A 25,331-nucleotide genomic window follows, 5' to 3' on the forward strand; every position below is an offset into this window, starting at 1 on the left:
ATGTAATTAAACGAATAAGTAATAAATGCACAATACTTGCATTTAATCTACAACTTTTTATTGGTTTTTTGTGTAAGGATATTACAATTTGTATCGTGAATATTAAGTCTTAAATAACAAGAGGATATAGTTGAGACACAAGATATTTTTAATACATGTTTTAATTAGGAAACTTATTGTTCTTGACTTGGGTTTTAATACTAGTGTTTTTCACTCTTAGGCTTGCTTGTTTGTTTGTTTTGAATTTCGCATAAAGCTACTCGAGGGCTATCTGTGCTAGCCGTCCCTAATTTAGCAGTGTAAGACTAGAGGGAAGGCAGCTAGTCATCACCACCCACCGCCAACTCTTGGGCTACTCTTTTACCAACGAATAGTGGGATTGACCGTCACATTATGATGCCCCCACCGCTGGAAGGGGCTAGCATTTTTGGCTCGACGGGGTTGCGAACTCGCGACCCTCATATTACGAGTCGCACGCCTTAACACGTCGGGTCCTCTGTTAGGCAGTCTACTTATTTCGGTTTCTCTTTTTGTACCTTTCTGTTCTTTTTGTGTGTGTGTGTGTGTGTGTATTTGCCAGGTTATTTACTTTTGTCCGTATGTTTGTGTGTTTTCCTCTTATATCAGTCTACCTCCTTATTAAATAAATCCATAATCTTATGTTTTTAACTCTGATTTATAATTGCACCCGTGGTGGGCATAGCACAGTTCAATTATGTAGCCTTATGCTTAGCTCACCATTGTATTCAGTCTTTTATATAAAGTATAGCTAGCAGAGGCAACGCCCTTTCCGGTTGAGGACTATGATTTCAAGAGTTAACACTTTAAGTGCTAAAGATTGCGTCAGTATAGAAGTTGAAACGTCGTCACCATTTCATTTAACAATTATTAGAAGCCCATGAAAGTTATCAAAAGTGCCAAAACTAAAACGGATAGGCAGACCTTAACGTTTCTTCTTGTTTCCAGTTCAAGCCGACTAATCGAAATCTATATTTTTGAATTATAATAGTTTTATTATGCTACTTTATGCTTTTTTTATTAATTAAAGAATGTCCAGAAAGTTTTGTCTACTTCGTTATGAGGTAGTACTCTATCGGACAAAACTAGTTGTTTGATCCTATGTAAGTACTTGTTTTATTTTCCCGATCTTAGATAAGTTTCTTGGTACAGTATACTTAGTTTCCAACCTTCATTCTAAGAAGAAAGAAAAAAAATAGCAGGACCCAAACAAAGTTTGGTAGTAAATCAACGAAGATCAAATTTGTTATTTACATAAGTCTTTCATAGGTTCAAAATAACTAGCGAACCAATAAGGTGGTCTGATCTTATCTCTGTGGCAAGGGGCTAAAAATTCGGTGGGAGAAGAGAATGTTAATTATGAATTTAGATTAAATGTAAAGAAATATGTAAGCATGTGATATACACCTAATAAGCATGAACGACTGCTAACTCTTGAAATATTGTTATCTGACTAAATAGGGGTATTTGACCATTACTCTTATAACGCACCAACAGCACCAAAGTGTAGTCTGACACGCTAACCATAAGGCAGCATTCGACTCGAAAGTATTTACATGAATACTAATCTCTAACGCTTCAACTTGAAAATAAACTGGAGCTTTCATACAATGCTACAAATATCAAAATATACATTGCAAAACATAATACTTTTTTTCTTACTTAACATGCTTTGATATTTCTCTTCAGATAGGTTGTATTACATTAATTTACTGTCAATAGTCACTGGTGCTGTTTTCACGTCTAAATGGAACTTCGTGCAGACCGACATTTTAACTTGGCATTCAAGGACATGTATATTTATTGTATGAAACTTATTAAAATACATTATCGTCATACATTTGTATCATTCTACAGGCATCGTATGTTTAGTTTTCAATGCTAACTACTATGCTATGGTATTACCATGACCTAATTAGCCACTCAGCCGGAGTCATCAACGCAAGGATAGGTATAAATGATGGCTGAGAGAAGAAAATTTGTAAAATAAAACTTTAAACATCATTGAGTTTGTTACTGTTTCTATATTCGGATTATTTTTAGCTGGTAGATTAGGTTTTTTTGTTGTTGTTCCTATGATTAAGCAAACACCGTTTATATAAACGGAAATGGATAATAGCTTCTGTATCAGACTCAAAAGGTACTTCATATTCGTTCATTCGTCAATTTTAATTTTGAATAATCTAGAGTGCCTTCAATTTAAAATCACCATGATTTCGACCACCGCGATTAGGGTAAGTTATTTATTTCATTAGGCTGTTGTTTTGCAAAGGTGTAAGCATTGTTTGTTCGTTTTGGAATTTCGCACAAAGCTACTCGAGGGCTATCTGTGCTACCCGTCCCTAATTTAGCAGTGTAAGACTAGAGGGAAGGCAGCTAGTCATCACCACCCACCGCCAACTCTTGGGCTGCTCTTTTACCAACGAATAGTGGGATTGACCGTCACATTATAACGCCCCTACGGCTGAAAGAGCGAGCATGTTTGGCGCGACCGGGATGCAAACCCGCGACCCTCAGGTTACGAGTCGCACACCTTAACACGCTTGGCCATGCCGGGCCAGGTGTAAGCAAGCTGCAAACTAAAGCTTTATTAATGTGTTTAGTTGTACAATATTTTAGTGGGATGGACTTTATTAAAAATAAATTTTACTCGTTCCTTTGGCCTCGTGCTTAAGATGCTTGACTCGAAATCAGCAGTTTATGGGTTTCAATCCTGTCACCTAAAGAAGTCGCTTTTCTTAGACATGATATATTGTAATAAGATGGTCAAACTCAATTCTCATTTATTCCAAAAAACAAAAAATCCAAGAGTTGGCCATGGATGGTGCTTGCTTGCTGTTTTCCCTCTATTTTATAACCTCAAAATCAAGGATAACTAGATGCCCTCGAAAAGACTCGCGCGAAATTATAAACAAAAAATCCTTCTATTCCTTTATATCTAGTTTAATAATTGAACTTTACTTTCTTAGTTCATAATGGGTTGTTTGCATTTTGTCCATCACTATCAGTTGAACCCCGAATTTTATCTCCCTAAGTCCTCAAACCTGCCGCTGACACTCTTCTCTTGAAGGGGGGGGGGCTTCGTTTCTTAAACTATGAAGGTTATAATCAAGTAGAAACTTGTGCAGGTCATTAAATAAGCTTAAGACGGTCTTTAGTTCAGTAATTGGAGATATACTGACCAAAGTCTAAAGTTATTGTATTAATCAATAATTTCATTTAGTGGGAAGATGCAAGATAAGGAACCATCGTATCGAAATGAAAAATTTTAATTGCGTATCGATCTATACTATCTAGCATACAACAATTCTAAAATGATGGTTTATCTTGCGCTAATATTTCTTCAAAGCATCGTCTTTAAAAAAAATGTAGACATAAGATGCAAAAGGATCTTTTTGTTTCTAATTAAAATGCGTTTTAAACTTCGCAAGTTAATTGGGTTGGACACACTTGAAGAGAAACATGAAGAGAAAATAAATAAAAAAACTCCTAATTCCAATATAATATTCAAGAAAATAAAAGCGCATTAATAATTGATAACAATCAAAGCCATGTTAGTAAGAAATGTACAAGGGTAAAGTCAATAATTTAACAAAACCTCTATTAGACTTTGACAGCTGCATCAGGAATTTATACAGTGACCACTCCCAACATACTATTATAATCAGATTAACTTGGGCGTCATCTATAAATTACGTAAGGCAGATGTAGTAACACACACACAACTATCACAGAGAAGTGTTAATGTTGTGCCCCTAATTACAAAGAAGGTAAGAAGGTAATGAAAAATACTGCCATGAACAATAGTATTTCATGTGATGCTACAGCGCACGTATAATAGATAATTTAAGATATCTATAAAACTAGTAGTAATATTACCTGCATTTGCATTCGTTAAGTTCTCTTGTATTTCAAATGGTGGCGAAATAAAATGGAAATAATTAATTATAATAACAGTTACAGAGATGAACAGAAAAAAATCCTCCTTGAATATTGTTAATTTTATTAAATATTAAAAATATTTATAAACAATGTTTTAGAACGTGCTCGACGATATCTGTGTAAATACAATATCAAATTCCAATTTAAGCACTAGCTCCTATAAATACCTGAATTTTTCATGATTTTAGTTGCACATTCTCATAAAAAGTGTTGTGCACCTGCTGTAGCTTCTTTTTCTAATTAGTCTACAAAATGAGCAAACAAGTTTCTCTGCAATGATTGAACATACAAATGAAACTCAAAATAACAGCAGTTTCATAAGTTTGTATTTGGTCAACATTCTCTTGGATTTCAAGGCTGCTTTTCATTGATGTGGCATGCTTTCAATGAGCTTACGCAGATATTATTGAGTGATTGACTGTCATCCTTCTTTGAGTATTTCAGAAAGTTTATCTTCTGTATTTGGCTTGCGATATTTCGTTGATCAGTTTAATTTGGCCCATATTTTTGTAATCGAATTGATATCAGGTGATTAACCTGACCATTGCATAACCTCAATTCTCTTATGTCTAAAATATCTTTCAAGGGATCCACAGCAAGGAATGGTAGAGATGAGCTTCTTAAGGCCCAGTAATCTACAGCTAATCTCCAAAAGCAATGTTTGAACTTTATTAATGTAAGACATTAGGTGAGACTTTATCCTGGAACTGGTAGTTGGTGGTTGACTTCTGTTGCTTCCAAAAATTTGCAACTTTCCAAAGAAATATTTAAATTTCTTCAAAGCAGGTGGCGCATATTTAGTAACTGTATCTTCTTCTTCTTTTTCAAAATGTGGCTGTTCAATGTATTCGTTACAGTTTTCTGTAGAAACTAAAGACAGTGCAGAAGGAAATTCAATGGGAGCATTTTTCACTCAATGCAATGATAAATGTTTTCACAGCACTTAAAATTGCTGCATGTCTAGTGTTTCTAGTGAACTGACAAACAACGGGTCTAGAAGACATTTGGTATTTTCAGGGTCTATGAGGCTCTGCATGGCTAGATGGGTTAAGGCGTTCGACTCGTAATCTGAGGGTCGTGAGTTCGAATCCCCGTCGCACCAAACATGCTCGCCCTTTCAGCCGTAGGGGCGTTATAAAGTGACGGTCAATCCCACGATTCATTGGTAAAAGAGTAGCCCAAGAGTTGGCGGTGGGTGGTGATGACTAGCTGCCTTCCTTCTTGTCTTACACTGCTAAATTAGGAATGGCTAGCGCAGATAGCCCTCGTGTAGTGCGAAATTCAAAACAAAACAAACACGCTTTATCAAGAAATTTAAATTATTTGTAAAACTATTCATTTGCAACCTTTCCAAGAGCTAGGAAATTTAGTGTGGCTTTTCGTAGAAGTATTGTCATGTTATTGGTCAAGCAAAATTGGTATGATAGGGAATATAGTAATCTATTTTCATATCTTCCAAAACCTCATTTATACTTCAAGCCTTAAGTTTTACAATCTCGTCCGAAAACTTGGCTTCAAGTAAGTTTTGAAGACCTGTTTGTCCACCGAACATGTGAAATTTATAAGTTTTAGAGCGAATTATTATATATATTCGTTGCGATGACGTGCAGGTAATCATATTTATCGGAGCATTTATTCCGTTTAGATATTCTGAATAATATTCAAGCGTCTGACGTGGTCGTGACTGATATTCCTACAGGTTTTCTTTCTAAACGCCTTGTTTTTTTGTTTTTCTGCTTATCAGTAGTGGTACAAATATCATCTTAGTTTTTTTGGGGCTCTTTTTGGCCAAATGTGTTTTTCAATTGGCGGGTTTCTTTTCACCTAAGAATGCATGCCGCACTTCTCAACCACACATTTACTTTTCGTTCAGCAAATAATTAAAATGTTGCCAAATAGGCCTTACTCTTATCGCTTGTGTCGCAGCGTACGCGACACTTGCATTTGCCATGTTCCTCGGACGGTCACACGGTCACAGCGTTAGAGATGTGTGGCTATGTAATGTGTTCGTGTATCTTATTTCCATAACATATATGTAAGAGAAAATCGTGAAATCTAGACATACCAATGCCACGCGAAACCAGACTGGTTACATTATCAAGTAGGGGTGGATGAGCCATCTGAAGTAATTAATATTTCCATTACGACAAGTATCTAATTTCCACGATTTGATCCGCTCGTTTTGTTGCTGTTTTGAAGTTTTAAAGAGACAGTTTTCGTTTCGTTTGAGCAATACCTTTTTAAATTTTTTGTATTAATTTTCATTAACAAAATTCGGCATTTTTTTCGCTTTTGTTAACGCAAATATACCTGTACTTAACCTTTATTTTTTGAACTTGCACGCGCACACGGGAGAAACTGCTAGTCAATATAGAAAGCTGTCTAGAGCCAATTAAACAGTTTAATAAATACATGTATATTTTTTCCTTCCTTTTAATGAAAGAAAAGTGGCCTGAATACACCTATGAAACTTAACTGAATGTTTTTTTTTTCCGTCATTGTATATTCATGTGTAACATTACGAGTTATTGAAACAACAAATATATGAAATTAAACGTTTCTTAATTTTTTTTACAGAATGTTATACTTCAGTTAATTATGCGAGGATCTTCATTTTCCATTTAGTGGATTGATATTTAGAAACTGCTTTAACAATTAGAACAGAATAATAAAAATAGGTCTGATGCAAGTCCAGCCTTAAAGAATCTAAATATGTAATTAAACAACGCAAAATGCATTCTATAGCAGCATGAAGAGAATTCGATACACATATGAGTAATACCAGTGATTGAAGGTGACGTGTGTCTTCCAAAGTAATCACCATTTCATTGATACATACTAACAATCACGTTATTCAGTTTCTATACTGCACTCTGGTGTATGACATTTGTAAGACCATATTTGCTACTCTTTTTCTAAATTGTATATTCAGTGTTTAAATTTAAAGCATATTCAGGAGCACCATTAAACACGTTTAGGGTTTGATTTTATTACAACGCTCTTGAAGAAGCTGTACAGTTTCCAAAATTGAGAATCTTATTGTTCACTGTTCAAGTACTGTTGCAGCAAAGACGCGTTTCGCATATAGGGCCATGGTAGTGTTTTGAGGTACATAAACCCCAAACTACTTAGTTCACACAGATTTAGACTTAATCTAGATTTGTAAGTGTGGGCGGCGGGTGCTGTTTGACTGTCCGTATTTCCTTTAGTTTATCAGTTCAGAATTGTGGATGGATTGCAAAGTTAACCCTGTATAACATTGCTTGAACATCCAAAACGAACACAAACAAAAATCAAATCAAATCCGTGTCGTCAAATTTTTGCGTCTTATTCTTTAAAGGGTGCGTTATATTTTTTAATTTTGTTGTGGATTTTCTATATATCTGATAAACTATAAGGCTTCCATTCGTTTCACTCTAGTCAAAATTTATATAGTTTACGAAAGTTATATTCTGAAGAGATGCGTGCATTTCTTGGCTTTATACAATAAATTTATTATAATTATAAATTTTGTATTCTTCGTTTTAAAGTTTTCAAACTCTAAATATCGTAACGTACAGTTAACTATTTAACTATCAGGGTTTATTTTCTCTATAACGACCATCGAGGTTTAAAAACCTTCAAAGTAAAGTATCTGTTTAAAGTGTTGCATTCTGTTTAGTTGATTTTGAAACGTGTTTTGTCTACACTAAAATTAATTTTGCAACATTTTCGAAACGTGATCTGTTACAGTTTTTATAAGTTCGTCACTTCTAAAAGGTTTTGTTGTTCAGACGGAATGTTTTGCGGATATAAAATAAAGTGTAATTCAACAGTCGTTATATCTGTGTACTTTGTATCGTGTATTTGCAGTTTCCTGGCGGTTGCGTTGATTCACTTTTTACATTTAGAGTGCAATCTCCTTCCCAGCGGTTTTCTTCATCTCACCTTCGGCATTTAAACTATAAAAGAAAAGTTAGACTTAATACAATCATTACATTTTTTTTTACCCTCGGTGGACTCGGCAGATAGCCGCCCCCTTACATATTGTTTTTACTTTTAACATTTATTGAAAAATAAATACATATTTAACTGACATGTAATTTCTATTTTTAAACATGTTTATGATTGTTGAACTGCTTGCTTTAAAATATTTTTACATCTAATTAAAAGACATTATACTTGGAGTCTAGAAAGGTTTTTACAAAATTCTGTTCTACATTTTGCGGTGTATTCCTTCAAAAATACATTTCAATTAATATTTTCTTTGAATTTCAAATAGGAAAACAATTTTTAACTTGCACTTGATGTTGTGAAAAGGGGTTTTGTACAAGTAGCGCAGATTTTTTGGTTATTCGCATTAAAAGAATATATTTAATTTTAAATTTACTAATGTACACACAAAAAATATTATAGGTCAGAAACTCAATAGCCAAAACTTTTCAGTACGTAAGAGTGTAAGTGTTTATAAACAAAATACTATCTGTACTAAGGACAAGGTTTGCTTCATGAAAACTAAAATTACTTTTAATCTTCCAGAAACAAACTCAAACTTTGTTTCACATGCAACAAACAGTATTATGCGTTGTTTAAGTGCATTGTTATATTGTACGTTCAATAGTTTACATGGTCTACAATAGTTTCAATGGTCTAAAAGTTTTTCCTGCAGGCACACTTTAAATTTTGGTGTATTTCATTGAGTTAATATACGGTTAAATCTAAAAAATGAGTATTGAAATGTCATATACTGAGAATATTTTTGCGTTAAGGGTTTGATAAGCATCTTGTAAGGTGTATGCGAATAGAAGTTATATTGTACAAACGTATGTCTTGCAGACTCTCCATCCGTGTATAATAACGTAGTTGTTGACATCACAGGATTAAAGTTATCAAATGTCACTAAAACCTTTTTTTTATTTCAAGAAGGAAAACCCGGCGGATGACATGCACGTTCTTTCATGTAGAAATGTCATGTTAATGCTAACATTCGGTTATATTTTGTAAAGATACAAAAATCATCAAATACGGTTTTAATTTCATAAAATTTATAGTCGTGTTTACTTCTCTCAATTTTTGTTCTATTATTATGTTCAGTTTTATCTTGCACAACACATTTTTCGTACGGTTACGCCCAGAGATACCGACTACATTTACTAGTTCGTATGACAGTATTTTATCTTGTATAGCGGTATTAAATCGACACAGTACGACAGTTGAATAAACTAATTCTTTATTCGCAGTGATATATTAAAGTAGGTAACTACTTTGTTGCACAGCGCACTCCATTAGTAGTCGTGAAATTTATTCAGTTATTCCTATTTAATTAAATAGAGCTTTATAAGAAACATAATGCTACTTCAGCACCAAGTAAATTTTACTAAATATTTTGGTGCTGGCTTTTAGAAAAGTAAAACAAAACTTCATGAACACATGGTGTTCAATGTAAAACTATTTGCTCCCATCATTGAACATGTTTGTCCTTCGGCCGTGAAAACGTTATAACGTGACGCTCTCAATTCTATTATTCGATTAGAGCCCAATAGGTGACGGTGAATGATGTGGACTAGGCTTCTTCCCTCTAGCTCATCACTTTTCACTGGGCATGGTTAGCGCAGATAACTTACAAAGAGATTTGGGCGAAATTAAATATACAAAAAAATTTGTTTGCCAGAGGAGTACTTAGTTATCCTAAGAACCAGTGAGCTAAAAATGCTCGTTAAGCAGAGATTGTCACTGTGGAATATAATAATAAAGCTGATCTACAGTTGGAATCGCCTTAAAAGACTCGACATCAATCAATTGGCTAATTTAAAACTCTATTTTCACAAACACAAACGCTGTATAGGACAAGGGTGAGTGTTTAGTGGGGTATTCGAACTGATAACGGCGAAATGAAAACTACTTTGGAAGCTCACGTCACCTGTTTCCTTCTCTACCCACACTTATAATTGGAACTGAACCTAAACTTGAAGTGAAAATAACCAAACTAACTCCGTGAGTAAATTTTAAAAATATAAAAGTTACTTTAACGTTTAAACAAAAATAACATCAATGGTAAAGCTAGAGTTTAAATATTAGCCATTCTACATATTTAAAAAAAATATCAAATGCTTAAACTTAAGACCTATCATATGAAGACAATACTAACAAGTTGCAGAAATTTTTGAAAACTGTATGGCAGGGTCGTACCTGGATATTATATATAATATAAGGAGAGAGAGCTTTATATATCTATTTCCCATACTAATTGCCAACCAACTTAACGAACTCGTATCTTTTTCAAAAGGGGGAAGTGAAAGTAAATAAATTTGTCCAAGATAAGAACTTATTAATGCGCAATTTTAAAACCATTAACAACTTTAACTAAGGAAGTAGCAAGCACATGGTATCCTGTTCTACAAAAATAGCAAATACTTAGTGTCAGGTTTATTTTCTGAACAATACCTATTGCTATTTTCTTAATTTGCTCATCATGGTCTTGGATCGTCGATAAAATATTCAGTTCTAGACCGGACATAAGACTCGGTGTTGTCTGTAGAATTCTAAAAGTGTTGAATATATAATTATTTGTAATAATCGTTAATATAAATTGTATTTTGTTTGTACATTAAAATATTTGTTTTAAAAGCAAAAACATTGGGCGTATCAGTCGTGGTGGCAAATACTGTAAATGTTTCCATAATCACGGTTAATTAACTTTTAATTTCAAATTCAAATTTCTGGTTATTTGAAATGGTAATACATTAAGGTGCGTAACTCGTCCGAGGTAAATTATAATACGTAGCAAGTTTCAAGCTATTGCTTGTATTAGTAAACACTTATAGTATTAGCATATATTAATGTGTAAAACGTGGTTTAAACAGTTGCTTTTCAAACAAGGAAAACGAGAGCCCCCACAATAAAGTCATCCATATAGATTCTGTAATATTGGTGAAAGCAACATAGTTTGTTTCTGGACGTGTGTATGCATGTTATAATGGATTTAATGTTATTTGAATGTGTTGTTTCTTGTTTCCTATATATGTAGAAATACGTGTAACTTGTTAAATGTTTATTGTGCAAGTTCTGCTGTTCTCTAAATTTGTAGAAGATTCTCTAGAATAAGAATCAACAATGTTTTACGAAAGCACGAGCGTATCTTTCAATATTGTTCCCTTGAATGTCGCCTTAAAGTTTATAAATCGGCATGCAGAGAGAGTTTAATAATAACAATTATTGTTGATTTGCTACTGTCATGATAAGCCTTGGAATATAATTGTGATTACAGCTTTATTAATTGGATAACTACAGATATATTTGAACAGGAACTTCTATAGAGTTCGAACATTACGAACACTTGAACTTGAAAGAATCGCTTTGGACATTAGTATTTGTTTCTAGTTGTGAGAAGTTTAATAATGATAGCTGTATAATGATAGTTGTTGTCGAAAATATTTATAGTAATCCTTAAATTCTATTGTGATTTTATATTGTAAGGTATTAGTATTGTAAAGAAAATCGTCTATCAAACTTTATGGGAAATATAATAAATTTAATACATGTCAACATTCAATTAACTTTAACTTCAAAATAAAATGTCCACTTATTTGCAATCATAATATTTAACGTAATAAATGGAGACTCGTCTGAGATAAATTAGCATAGATATGAACGGAAAGTTTCAAAATGAACATTCTCATTTACTTGAAGTTCGTGGTTACTAAAAAGTACGACTTTACACAAAATAAGTTTAAATTTTATGTAAGAACGTTATTTTACAAAACTACGAAATGAATTTTTTTTTTCTATTATCATTATTTCCTATTTAGGTGTTTTTGCTTCACTAGAACATGACAACGTGCGAGTGTTTGTTTGAAGCAGAAATTTCGAAGTTATGATGAATACAACCATGTAATCGGTTAAATTCTCCCAAGTTGCTTATTTCTCCACGATAAACAAACCTACACATTATACATGAATATTATTTTATTAGACATGTAATTCTACTAGTGGGTTTAAAAGCATGCTGAATAAAATAATTAAAAGGTGATTTGAATGTCATATTTTAATTATGACAGAAATGTATTATATATCAATGTCATTTACTTTTCTCAGTTATATTTTACGCATCTGAAGTACCTGATATGTTTATTGATTTGAAAGGCTATTCTTTAACCAGTGCAGGCACCATCAACATGTCACCATCCGTTGAACGTATGTTGAAATCTTAGTATGAATTTTGATAAGAATCTTATTCACCATCTAAATAGGTACTCTTTGGCTGTAGTGAGCGAGGAACCATAGAAATATGTAATCCGCTTCATCTTTGGATTATTATCTGCCTTAAATAAGTGTCCAAGCGAACTTACCATTGTATTCTGTTTGTTTTGTTTTTCCGCGCAGCTAGCTGCACTAGCTGTCCATAATTCAGCAATGAGTGACAAGAGGAAAGGCAGCTAGTCCTCATCTACCGTCAACTCCTGGGCTACACTTCTAGCAAGGAATAGTGGGATTGACCGTCACTATAAACGCTCCCACGATTGTAAGGGTAAGCATGTATGATGCAACATGGATTGGAACCCACGACCTTCAGATTGCGAGTTGAGGGCCCTAACCATCTGTTCATGCCGGGCGTCGAGAAACGTTGAAATATGTATTGTGAGGTTGAGGCACATTTTGAAGTACTTTGAACTCTGCAACAAGACTGTGTAAGATCACTATACATATCACATAAATTGCTACCGGTAGTTTCACTTCAGATGACTGCTTATTAGATGCTTTATTTACGTAACAATAAGCTGAGAGATTTATTGACCTTATTTCATAATGCATACTTCATCGTTCTTTTAATCACACTACTGCACGCTATGATTATCATTTAGTTGTGCGAAGTGTACATGCAAACTTCAGTTAGCCACAATGACATTAGACAGAGTCGTATATCTCGCGTCTTTAGCCTTAACTGGAATTAGGCTTTCAGAAAATATTTCTCGATAAAATCCGACTTACTTTGGAAATGGATGATACGTAGTTTCATTTTATAATAAATTTGACTTTTGGAGAACATAATAAAGAAATATATTTATGATCAAAGTGCTTACTCGTAGTATCAAACTCAAAATTTGTATTTCTGTCTTTTAAACAATGTTATGCTTGTATTTTTCTATTACAAGTTACTTATTAAAATAAATCAAACAAACTGAAGTCTCAGAGTAGCAACAAGTCACTCTGAATGAACCTGATGTATTGCCTGTCTTTTGAACGTCTCTAAATGTACTTAAAGAACAGAACGCACACGTCTTCATGTTTCTAGTTGCAAGAAGTTTGATAGCTGTATAAAGATAGTTGTAATCGAAAATATAAATGTATCTTCTTTTTAATATAAGTGTATGTAAAAAAAAAAAAATTAATAAACATTTGTATGTCTCATTTAATCTTGAAATCGTACCCTTTATAATCTGATACTCCATTAAGTTTCGGAGTTTTGATGCTTTTACCCTTATGTCGATCAACTTTATTTTTGCTTTTTACGTATTGCGATCAGGCGTTAACTCGTAGATGTACCAATCAATGTAAACGTAACAAATTACTGCTTATTAATATGACCAGTAACGCATAGATTTAGAAAGTCCCACATAGTTTCTTAATGGAAACATACTACTTTCTTTTTTCTCTATTCTCGGTTTATTCGTTCTTCCTAACGTTTCATGGTTTCCATTTTCTCTTGTACTTCGTTATCTTTGTTAAATTCTCAAACAAACGCTGCATCATACTAATTTTTTTCTGACCTTGTTATTCTTTCCCACATATACTGCATGTACTTCGCAGAGTATCGGAAATTCTTTGGCTTCAAATAACGGTAACAACTGTTTTTTTTTCATGCTTTTGAATTTCATATGGCATGCAGTGCTATAGCCTACAGAGTACATAATTTTTTTTTTGTAATTCTTGGCACATGACATCATGACAGTACATACTATAACGTTAAGCGTCCGTTATGTGACGCCATTTTAGTGCTTGCTAAGTGACGTATAGCACACTACTATAGTGTGGTGCGAGTGGTTAAAATAGAATACCATTCCAGGCGTTATTCGGATTCATTTTGGGGAAATTAGATTATAACGCTTCATAAACAGAGGTCGTATAGTCTCCATACTGGCTCAATTTTGAAGAGAGCCGTTATTTCCTCGTGAACTAGAGTACTGTAAAACCCTAATTTCTTATAGAATGACGAAGGACTGGCAGCTTTTTCACACTTCCTCAACTTCAATCGCTGTTACTTTACAACGAATTATATAGCATAGTAGCTATCTTCACACAGTGTTTCCCGAGTATTACCTGGACAGAGGGCCTACATACAGCTATTTTTGACGGATTCTTTCACTGTACCTTTGAAACTGCCATTCTTGTTCAGCCTCGCTTGACGACGAGTACCTTGTCCTTTTCGTTCGCTATCATGGAGTCTTTCTTTATTGTGGATTCTCTGTCGCTTTTGCTACTTGATTGACAATCAGAACTGTTTTTGATTTTCCCTTCTCTCGCCATTTTACTCTGGTATGTAATAAAAAATGTTTATCATGCAAAACTCCCTCTCCTCTTAGTGAATTAACAAAAGATTGCTGAATTTCTTGGGATCAACTTGTATATTTTATATTAATAAAAATAATTGTCGTGTTCAAAAGACAAACAATACTGCATTTGAATTTTTATAAATAACGACACCACACCTTTATAAAATACACCATACATTTTTCGGATATTTCCACTTGGACCAAATCAAAAATCCACTCAGTTTTCTTTGAAGAAAGTTAATTACAAAGGTTTCATTGACGCTAAGAATGTGATGTCACAGACATTAAATCTGAATACACTGATTCCACATCTTTCTAGTCTATTATAGTGGTTGAAAAAGTAAAAACAACCAGACTTAGCTTTATATATTACATTTATACTTAAATATGTTTTCTAGCTTTTATATTGTTCTTCTGTACATATGTACAAGCTTTATCATTTTTCTGTTTAATATTTCCAGAGTAAGTATTTTTTGTACAAGTAAAATGATTTTTAGTGAATTATAAGTACCAAATTTAAGTAATCCATATTTCTATCAACATTTCAACTTCTTTAAAAAAATTATATTTGTTCACTACTGAAAACAACTGTAAGAATTATGAAAATAAATGATTCGTGTATATTTGTTTATTAGAAGTAATTTCCCAATAGTGTCCAGTGGTTAGACTTTTATTACAGTGGATGACATTCCACAGAAATTACTTTTTTATTTCTTTCGTAAACAGTGTGTTATTCTTCTATGAAACAAATTACAGAAATTTCTCATTTGTCAGCTATATACAGTAACTGCAATATACTGTTTTGGGGTATACAGTTCTTTATGTACTGGAAAGTGGACAGCCAATGACAATATCTGGGATGAATGTTGCTCTCTGTGTAGACAGGTTTTCACTTCCTGTATGTATGTTTGTTAGGAATATTTCTCAAAAACGGCTTAATGTAATTAGACAAAAGTTGGTATACTTTTGGCTGTGATCCAAATTTAGTTAATTTTTGGAGTCTCCGAGGATAAAGGTCAAAGTCATAGGAAAGGTTATAAAAATCTAAAAAAATTCTGTTTAACACGGGACCGATGTTTTACATCATATTGCGTAATAACTCAGTCAAAAACAATCGGATTTTGATGAAACTTGGTGGACATGTTAGAACAATGATGAATGATGTACAAAAATTGTCTCAGTTACTAACGATAGATAAACGGAAACTCTTTTGTTGTGACTGAAACATAATAAATTCACGTAAAAAACAACAACAAACAAGTTCAAATAATTTTGAATTTAAAGTTCCTCCAAATCGGGTGAAGAGAAAATGGCCTGCCCTATGTTATGTATTATAATTTATCTCGGACAGTTGCTGATTTACAATGTTACGTATTACGATTTCAAGCAACCGACGATAAAATATTGTTTATGTATATAATATGCATACACGCACGCGGAGGATGGCCGATGTGAATTTTTAATTCTAAAATACCATGCATTGTACGCAATAATTTAAATAAAATTATTTACTGCTAAAAGAAAATATAAATTGTAAGTACCCCACGGCTGGGTACACATTTTAATGTTGGCATGCCTATCTGAAAGGCATGATGAAATCTACCATTACACATAAATAAATAAATGGAAATTCACCATCTACCTTTTTAAGCGCGCACACAGATATATAAAATTTAAAAGTAACGCTAATGTAATACATCTTCACATCTCATGTACGAGTTGACTAGTTCCGTAGATGTGGCAGATGGTTAGGGTGCTTGACTGGAAATCTGAGAGTCTCGGGTTCAAATCTGCGTAATACCAAACATGCTCGCCATTTTAACCGTCTGGGCGTTATGTGACTGTCAATTCCACTATTCGTTTTTAAGTGTAGCCTAAGTTTGCGGTGGGTGGTGATGATTAGCTGCGTTCCCTCTAGACTTACACTGCTAAGTTAGGAACGGCTCGCGGAATGCTACATTAAGGCTGTCTGCGCTAAATTCAAAAACAAACAATCCTTTAATATAGCACCAAAAATATTTTGATACTGGTAAATTTTACCTATCTTACCTATATTGTTTATTTATATGAAAGAGTATTAAATAAGAGATACGACAAAGATCAACACAAAATATGTGAAGACCATAAATATATTCGCAACTTGTAAATGGCTTCTTTTGTTATAGATATTGATTATGTTTGCTCGTCACGCATTTTTGGAATGATAGTTATTTAAACATAATAAGATATGGTGTAACTGTGACTGGTGTATTACTCCCAAAATAAAACCGTACTGCTCCAGTAACGACTTCTGTTAAATGGTCCTCGTGTTGTTGGACGACATACTTCATAACCTGTGGTGATTATATTTCAATCTGATTCAGCTTAACGAAAGAACAGGGTACAAAGTTGATTTATGCTTATAACAAAATGTCATCAGCTTAAACTATGATATCTCCTAGATGCGTTATTTTTCAGAAAAATAACGCGTTAAAACAAAAATCTCGTTTTCAGAAGAATAAATTATCCATGTTTCAGGGCTGTAAATCTTAGAATTTGTGACGTTTTAAATTTTGATGTACATCAAAAAGTGTCTTAACTGAAATTCGTGCATGTGTTATTCGAGCTATGCTGTTAAAAATATCGTAATTGAAATAAACATTAAAGCACGTTGAATTTTCTTGCTACTTTGCAAACTACCCTAATACCTTTCCGTGAAATTTTTTTACGATTTTTTAAAACCCTTCAGAGAAATATAGGTTTAATCCACCGATAGTGAAATTCATTGAACCAAACACTTTAATTTTTAATTTCGCCGAACTGAAATCGCATCAAGTGCTCTTTCATTTACCGAACCGAAAGCGAATAACTTTTACTAGTTTTCGGAAGGGAATCGATGATAGAATATTCACTTACACTAAAGTTCGGCGTGTAACTAGTATGAGCTTCAAATAGTGTCTTTTTAATACGATATACAGACTGCTTCAGTTAACAAATGCATTTACTTGTATACTGGGGGGTTGGGAAGTTTAATTATAAAAAGTTTTCCCAAACTTTCTTCTTAGGCCAACATTAGTTGTAACAAACGTATTATTTTAGTTTCTGTGGCCGAAGTGGAGACTAAAGATTTGAACTGTTAGTCACGCCAGAGCTAGACATAAATTTAATGTAGGTCAATGTTGCTAAAAATAAACTTTTGTTGAACTATTGAAGGATAGTGCTTTTGAATATTTTTAGACACTTTAATAGTGTTTTTAAAAAAAGTCGTAAAAACCCTTGATTGAGGTACTATACGGTACAAGTAATACACATTATCTGAGAGTAAAAATAAATCATAATGATACGAAGTATGTTTGTCAGAAATAAATTGTGAACAATGATTAGTTATAAACGTTAGCTTTTGTTCTAAACATTATACTTGTATAAGTGTGCTAAAGTTATCATTAGATCCTGCTGGGTCATCTTTGTGTTAATAATTCATCATTTCTTTATGTTTAACTGTTTTAACTTTTAACTGTTTTATTATTTATTTATTGTTAATTTTCAAGACAAATACCACAAAAAAAAAACAACAAAAAACAGTTACGTGCTGTTCCGTTTCACTTTTGATACCTGTGAACCTGACGATGACCGAAGAAGGTCGAAACGTTGTTCGCTCCTCTACATAAAAAATTTTCTCATATTTTTTACATATATATTGTGCAAACGTATACAAAGAGATATTCTACTTGCAAGTCGTCCCTAATTTTTAAATAATAGGTCCGTGGGGGTAGGCAGGTAATCATCAACACCCATTACCAACTTTTGATATGCAATACGATCAACACCCTTCTAACGCAGCCTTGCACAAAAATACAAGCACAATTTTACAAGTGTCAGTTTTTGACTTCAATTCTAACTTAGTCTTTAATTTAAATGTGCAGTAAATCATGTACATGTAAATTAATCGTATACACATACTAAACAATGTGAATAACTCTAATTTGACAGGATGTGTTACCTGCACTTAGACCCACTAACTGGCATTTTCGCAGATCTAACATTAGAATATAAGGAAAGAAATAGTTAGTTTGTTTTATTACCAGTTAAAGTAGCTTGGAACAAAAAAAGTTAAGTTCACCTGACATTTTTATATAATAAAAACGTAGGTGTTTATTCTATAAAAATAGGTTAAATAGGATACAGAGACTTCATCTTGATTGTTATCACTTTTAATAAAACTATCTCTAAGGATAAAGTAAAGGTGACATCACATCAATAATTCTGTTATCATCAATTTTAAACCCTTTTGTAAGCATGTTTCCAAGTTTCATTATCTTTCAGATTACGTAGATAAACTTTCAATGGTAGATGGTCTTCCTACCATTACATGAGCTAATCTTGTTAGTTAGATAAAAATGACTTTTATGAATAATTTTCAGTTACTTAACTCCCGGCTACCAATGTCACAGCGACATTTCTACGGACTTGTAACGCTGGAATCCGGGTTTCGATACCCGTGGTGGGCAGAGAAGATAGCCCATTGTGTAGTTTTGTTTTACCTCCAAATAAACAAAATAAAACCATGTTAAACATGTTTAATCTAGAGTAGTATCCTTGCCAGCTTATTACGTGGTTAACATACTGTTATGCTTTCGCTCTTAGAAATGTTAAGTAAAAAAGTTAGTCTTAATTTTGACCTCATATATAAATCTTATTTAGTATATTTTTGTATATCACACTAGAGTGACTAGACCTATTAAGAGGTTAAGCATAGTTCGCTTTTTGCGTATTTATGAAAATTTTTTATTAAAACAGGCAGGTGCTAGCATTGCCTATGTAGAGGTGGGTCGAATTGTTCATCAAAATGGTAATTTCATATTTAATCTTTTGATAGTTCATTATAATTTTACAATACTATACAATGTTTTCTTTTATAACAATATCTATGCATCAGAAGTTCCAAGAATGTCTGTCTGTAAATAACATTGCAAAAGTCTGAATTTCTTGTTTTACTTTCTTTACTACATAACTCAAACACAAAATAATGTCAACCAAGTTCAATGAGGTACAACAGTATCAAACGGAGTATTCGCTTTTTATAGGTATTATTAACTAGTAGTTAAAAAAGTATGGTAATGTAAACGACGTTATTGTTCCTTGCAGTTAATTTTCTTATGGAAATTGTGCTTCTTTAAAAAGCTTAAGAACAAAGTTAACCTAGTGATGACATAAAAAGTTCGAAACGTTGTTCTCTGCTTTATTAATACAAGTGTCAATAGCCATACCAGTCGTCCTGAGACCTATTTTTACTTCAAATGGATTCCCCACTAGTAGAGCGGTAAGTCTACGGATTTACAACCCTAAAATCATAGGTTCGATTCCCCTTGGTGGGTTGCAGCAGATAGCCCGATGTGGCTTTGCTACTATACACACACACACACACACACACACACACACACACACACACACACACACACACACACACACACACTTCAAATGGGTCCTTTGTCATCACGAAAGTGAAACGGGAACTACCAGCTAATAATGGACGCGAAAATTACTACAACTAGAATCTCGTGTTTAGAAGTTAGTTATAAATATAAATTCAACTCTACCATTGCTATTAAAAGAAAAGTAAATAAATGATAACAGGAATGACATGTGGATCATCTATATGATACACTAGCCAAAATTAGCACGTGCTCTATTATGTATAGTTAGTGCATAATACTTCCATCTTGTTTTTGAAAGATTGGTACTTGTCATATTAACATTAACTTCCTTTTGTGAAAAATTTTATTTACTTGTAGATATATTTAAGTATGGCCCTTGTAGTCAAAGTAATTATTTTATGGATTAAAATTAAATGCACCTTTAGTAGTTTGACTTTAATCTGATACCAAAATTATGAATTCTAGATACAGTTTCACTCTGTTCGCTTTTAATATTATTCATTGTTTTTGTGTTCTAATAGCAATAAAGTAAAAAAAAATCACGCTGTACGTAAAACAAATCTTTCAAAACTCACTAACGTTTTTGTTTTGTATTTTTACAGCATTACGCTTATCGTGTTTGATTGATGAAACTTGTATACATTGAGTTTCTGGTATGACTAATCTCAATGTTTATATATGGCTACATTACTACACTAAAAGGGACATTTACCACAATGAAGTAGTTTGGCATCTCGTTATTGACGGAAACTAGTATTAAACTTTTCTATTACCCGTCCTCACTGACAAGTCCGATCAATAGCCATTTCCTACGATGTAGGAAGTAGCTTAACGGAAGACTCTACCGATCACTTCCGCTGCTAATGGGTCGGTCACTGTTTAATGTGTTCTGGTGTTGTTTTTCTGAAAGAACTTCAAAATCACTTCATTGCACAATCGTGTTATTTCAACTTTTTAGAAGTCGTATTGCTCAGGAAAAATTGCTCATTGTTTCCTTCTATTCTTGTCTTAGTTTCATATTTCCGATTTAACATTAATGCAAATAACCATTTTAGTTTCGTTTAACTGTTTCTTACTGTAGTAGTAGTAGTAAATGTTAGTGGATATAAGAGAGATACCGATACGATAGTTTTCGGTTACGCATCGCAATATATTTTCGAAATTAATTCACACACTTCCATTGCACGAAACTTATTACTTTTGGAAATTCCGTGTCACTAGCATTTTCCATTAGAATTGCAAAAGAATGACTCGTATAATGACATTAATTTCTTTAATGTAACCTCGTTTTTACAAAGCAGGTGGGAGTTTCCGTTAAATATATATATGACCATGATAATTTTTATGTATTAAACAAAAAATCTCTGAATACAATTATCTTATTTGACAACTGTAGCTTAAAAATAAATGGAAAATCTATTATCAGTATGTTTCCAGAACAAGTTTTTAAATTAGAAAAATATATATATATATATATATATAGCAAAATTAATGTCTAACACATTTATATGGATAAAACAAACTTTATTTTATTTTAATATAAGATAAAATGGACCTTTTTATATTCTACTACTAAATTTTAACCACCCAATCTTCTACTTTATCTCCAGTGATATAATCGAGCCTGCCATGGGCAAATGATAGGGTACTAGAGCCACAACCGCGGGTTCGAATCTACCCTACCACCAAACTTGCTCGCTCTTTCAGCTGTTGAGGCGTTATAATATAAAAATCAATCTCGCTTTTTGTTGGCAAAAGAGTATCCCAAGAGTTAGTGTTGGGTTGTAATGACAAGCCACCTCTCCTCCAGTATTTCACTGATATATTAGCGAGGATTAGCGCAGATAGTCTTGTAGCTTTTTGCAGCATTCAAACAAATTATAATAAACTACATGCTTATTATTCAATGTGTTGTATCTTCCTCTTGTTACTGTTGGAGAACCAATAGAGGATTAGTCACTCTGGTTTTTTTTAATTTGTTGTGTATTTATTTATTTTAAATGTATTTCGGGTTTTAAAATTTTTCGGAACGTTGTAAGTGAACATATTTTATATTGTTATGTCTCTTAGAAATCTTGGATAAACATAGTGAAGTTTTACGATTGACGTTTTTTTCTCAAAATATTAAAAATCTGCGAATAACAATTCATTGTGCAGTTCAAGCTTCTTCACTTTCTAAAGTTTTTCTTAACTTTGGTATTTAGTATTTTTAAGAAAAAACTACATCAGTAATAATTGTTTAATATTGTTACAGTTCAACCACCCAAATGTGTTTTCTTATCGAAACTTTTTATTACAGGTTTTGAATCTTTACGAAGAGCAATGAATCGATTGAGGGGATCACCGTGCATTATTGTACTGCTATTTTACTTCATATGTTTGTGGACAGATGCCGTTGCAATGTGTCCCGTTAAATGTAATTGCGACGATGAGAATTTGCGAGTTGTATGTGAATCTGCAAATCTTGATGTAGTACCAATAACTCTGAATCCTGAACTTCGCGAGCTAGTTTTGAAAAATAACCATATAAAAAGCATTATGACTTCTTTCAGTGTTTATCACAACCTTGAGTACCTGGACATTTCGCATAATCAGTTAATAACAATCGGCAGAAATAATTTTCAAAAGCAAAGTCGTTTAGACTATCTTATATTGAGCAGAAATGTGATTTCATCTATTCAGAACGAAACATTTTTAGGCTTAGAGAAATTAACAGTTCTTCACATGAATGAGAATTTTTTGCAAGAAATCCCACCAAATGTATTTAGTATCCTTTCGAGCCTGGAAAACTTGGATCTTTCACAAAATAGAATTTTCTTTATCTCCAATGACGCATTTGTAGGTCTGAAAAGTTTGAGGGTTCTTTCTTTAAGAGATAATAAAATTACAAGCATTCCAGTACTTGCATTCCATAACTTACCTACGCTATTAAAGCTAGATATCGGTCTGAACTCGCTTAGAAAAGTACCAGAAGAAGCCTTTTCATCTCTTAGGCAGTTAGACGAATTATCACTCGATGGTTGTGGTATAGAAACGATAGAACTTGGAGCCTTTCGATGGCTGAACTCATTACTCGTACTTCGACTCCAGGATAACGACCTGGACGAAATCCCGACCACTACATTGTTTGATGTAAGACGTTTGGAAGAAATTAATATTGGACAAAATAACTTGTTTGAATTAAAGCCATTGAGCTTCAAAAGATTAAAGTATCTTCGTGTTATTGAGATAAGTGGAGGTCGAAAGTTCTTAAGGATCCAAAATGGTGCTTTTGCAGATAATAATAACTTGCAGAAACTGGTATTAAACCACAATAAGATATTTAAGGAAATTGATCTTCAAACTTTTGATGACTTGCCTAATCTGAAAATTTTAAGTTTAAGGGGTAATGCATTTACCACATTTCAGTACGATTTGCTTCCTTGGGACGAGTTAGAGAGTTTTGATGTTAGAGACAATCCTCTCATCTGCGATTGTGAGCTGAAGTGGTTATATAATCTTTTGAAGAAAGATAATTTCACATCAGGATCTCTAAATGACGATCTTACAGCAGTACACTGTGCCAGTCCTCCAGCCTTGAAAAATATGCTCCTAACACAGGTTACTGAGGAAGATCTGGGTTGTTTCTTAGAAAATAGGCGACGTAAAATTATTATTGGCGTTGTGGTAGCAGCCGTCCTTGCAGTTGGTGCTCTCATATTATTGGGCATTCGTTACAGAGAAAATATTTCTCGCGTATTCAAAAAGAGATGGATATCGAGGAGAAAAGACCCTCAGTATCAAAAAACTACATGTGTCGAAGAAGAAAATAATATTCTTCATGCTGCAGCCCAACAGTCTTTGAAAATGGCGCCAGTGACTGAACTATAATTATTTTTTTTTAAGATAACATTTGTCGATAATGAATCACATAAGGTAATGACTTCGCGGGAAATTTGACTTAAGACGGTGTGAGATAAAATCTTTTAATATTTTGATCAATAGACCAATATTTCCCGTCGAGATAGAAACCAACGAGGTTCCTAACAATCCCGTATATGTGGTTCAATACCATCAAGCGAAAATAAACAATCGTATTTGATTAAAAATACGTTCGAAAAATGTTCGTTGTTGTTTAGGCTAAAATCTACTATAATATTTTGTATACATTGTTCTGTCCATTTGTTGATAGTTGATTACATTTAATAGGTAAAGGGCTTGTAAGGTAAAATAAACAGGAATATATTTTGTAACAAGTCCCGTATTTGAACGTCATGATTAATAACTTAAGGTAAAAAATAAATAAAAACAATTAAAAGAAAAAACTGTTACATTCGAAGGTTATACTTTATACACTCTTCGAAAAAAGAAACGCAAAAGGGATATTTTTGTTATTTTAAAGAGAAATATATGTAATAACGTTACAAGCTCAGAGTATGTGATGTTGCACGTGTTAAGGCACTGATTGTCAGACCAAAATGACAATAAAAGTTGTGCACATTGAAAACGGAGGAAAACATCGGATTTTTCGCCAAAACGCATTCGTGTCCAATAAATTTGTTTGAGAGATCCTCATGTTCTGCAAGTGCAACATGTGCAAAATCCCTATAAAAGTGACGGGTTCTCGGTTTCCATAGCTCAGTGTTAAGCCACCGACACGCAATACAGTTACGCCAAGACTGACTGAAGCACAACGCAACAACGCCATTGGTCACTTGGAAGCAGGCGAATCTCGATAAGATGTTGCCAGAGCTGTGAATGTCTACCCAAGCACCATCACAAGGCTATGGAATCGTCACCAACAACATGGATCAACTTGTGACCGTCCACGATCTGGCAGACCTCGTGTGACCACGCCCGCACAAGATCGCTACATCCGGTTACGTAACCTTCGGGATAGGAACACCACTGCGACGTCTACTGCCTCAACCATACCAGGGCTGCGTAGGATTTCCGATCAAATCTTACGCAACCGTCGACGAGATTCTTAGGCTCCATGTATAACCCATCATGGTGAACGTCAACGACGTTTTTCAACATGACAACGCCCGTTCTCACACAGCCCGACTCACTACCGTCTTCTTGAGACACCACAACATCAACGTTCTTACCTGGCCCTCCAGATCAACAGATTTAAACCCCATCGAACATCTTTGGGACGAGTTGGACCGACGTCCGCGACGGCGACAACCTCAACCGCAGACTCTACCTCAGCTTGCAGCAGATTTGCAGGCTGAGTGGACAGCCATTCCACAGGATGTGATTCGTTATCTCATCGCTTCCATGGGCAGGAGATGCCAAGTAGTTATTGATGCTCACGGGGGTCATACTCGTTATTGACGTTGAGTGACGTTAAACGTCAACTAGTGAGCGTGGACTTCGCCTTTGCAGACTTTGGATGTTCAGCTGTGAATGTGCAAAGTTTCACACATGTCATACAGAACTACCC

General features: G+C 33.7%; 1 protein-coding gene across 3 annotated transcripts in view; it reads left to right on the top strand.

The window, feature by feature from the left end:
- The window catches only part of LOC143225892 (uncharacterized), a 39,518-nt gene extending 15,745 nt beyond the window's left edge, over positions 1 to 23,773 (top strand). For all 3 annotated transcript variants that reach the window (XM_076456083.1, XM_076456073.1, XM_076456066.1), the window contains one exon: positions 22,203 to 23,773. In XM_076456083.1, the coding sequence (XP_076312198.1) occupies positions 22,203 to 23,773 (1,571 nt within the window). The remainder of the gene's footprint in view (positions 1 to 22,202) is intronic.
- Positions 23,774 to 25,331: the final 1,558 nt, after the last annotated feature.

The sequence above is a fragment of the Tachypleus tridentatus genome, chromosome 1 (assembly GCF_004210375.1).
Source record: "Tachypleus tridentatus isolate NWPU-2018 chromosome 1, ASM421037v1, whole genome shotgun sequence".
Lineage (NCBI taxonomy): Eukaryota > Metazoa > Arthropoda > Merostomata > Xiphosura > Limulidae > Tachypleus > Tachypleus tridentatus.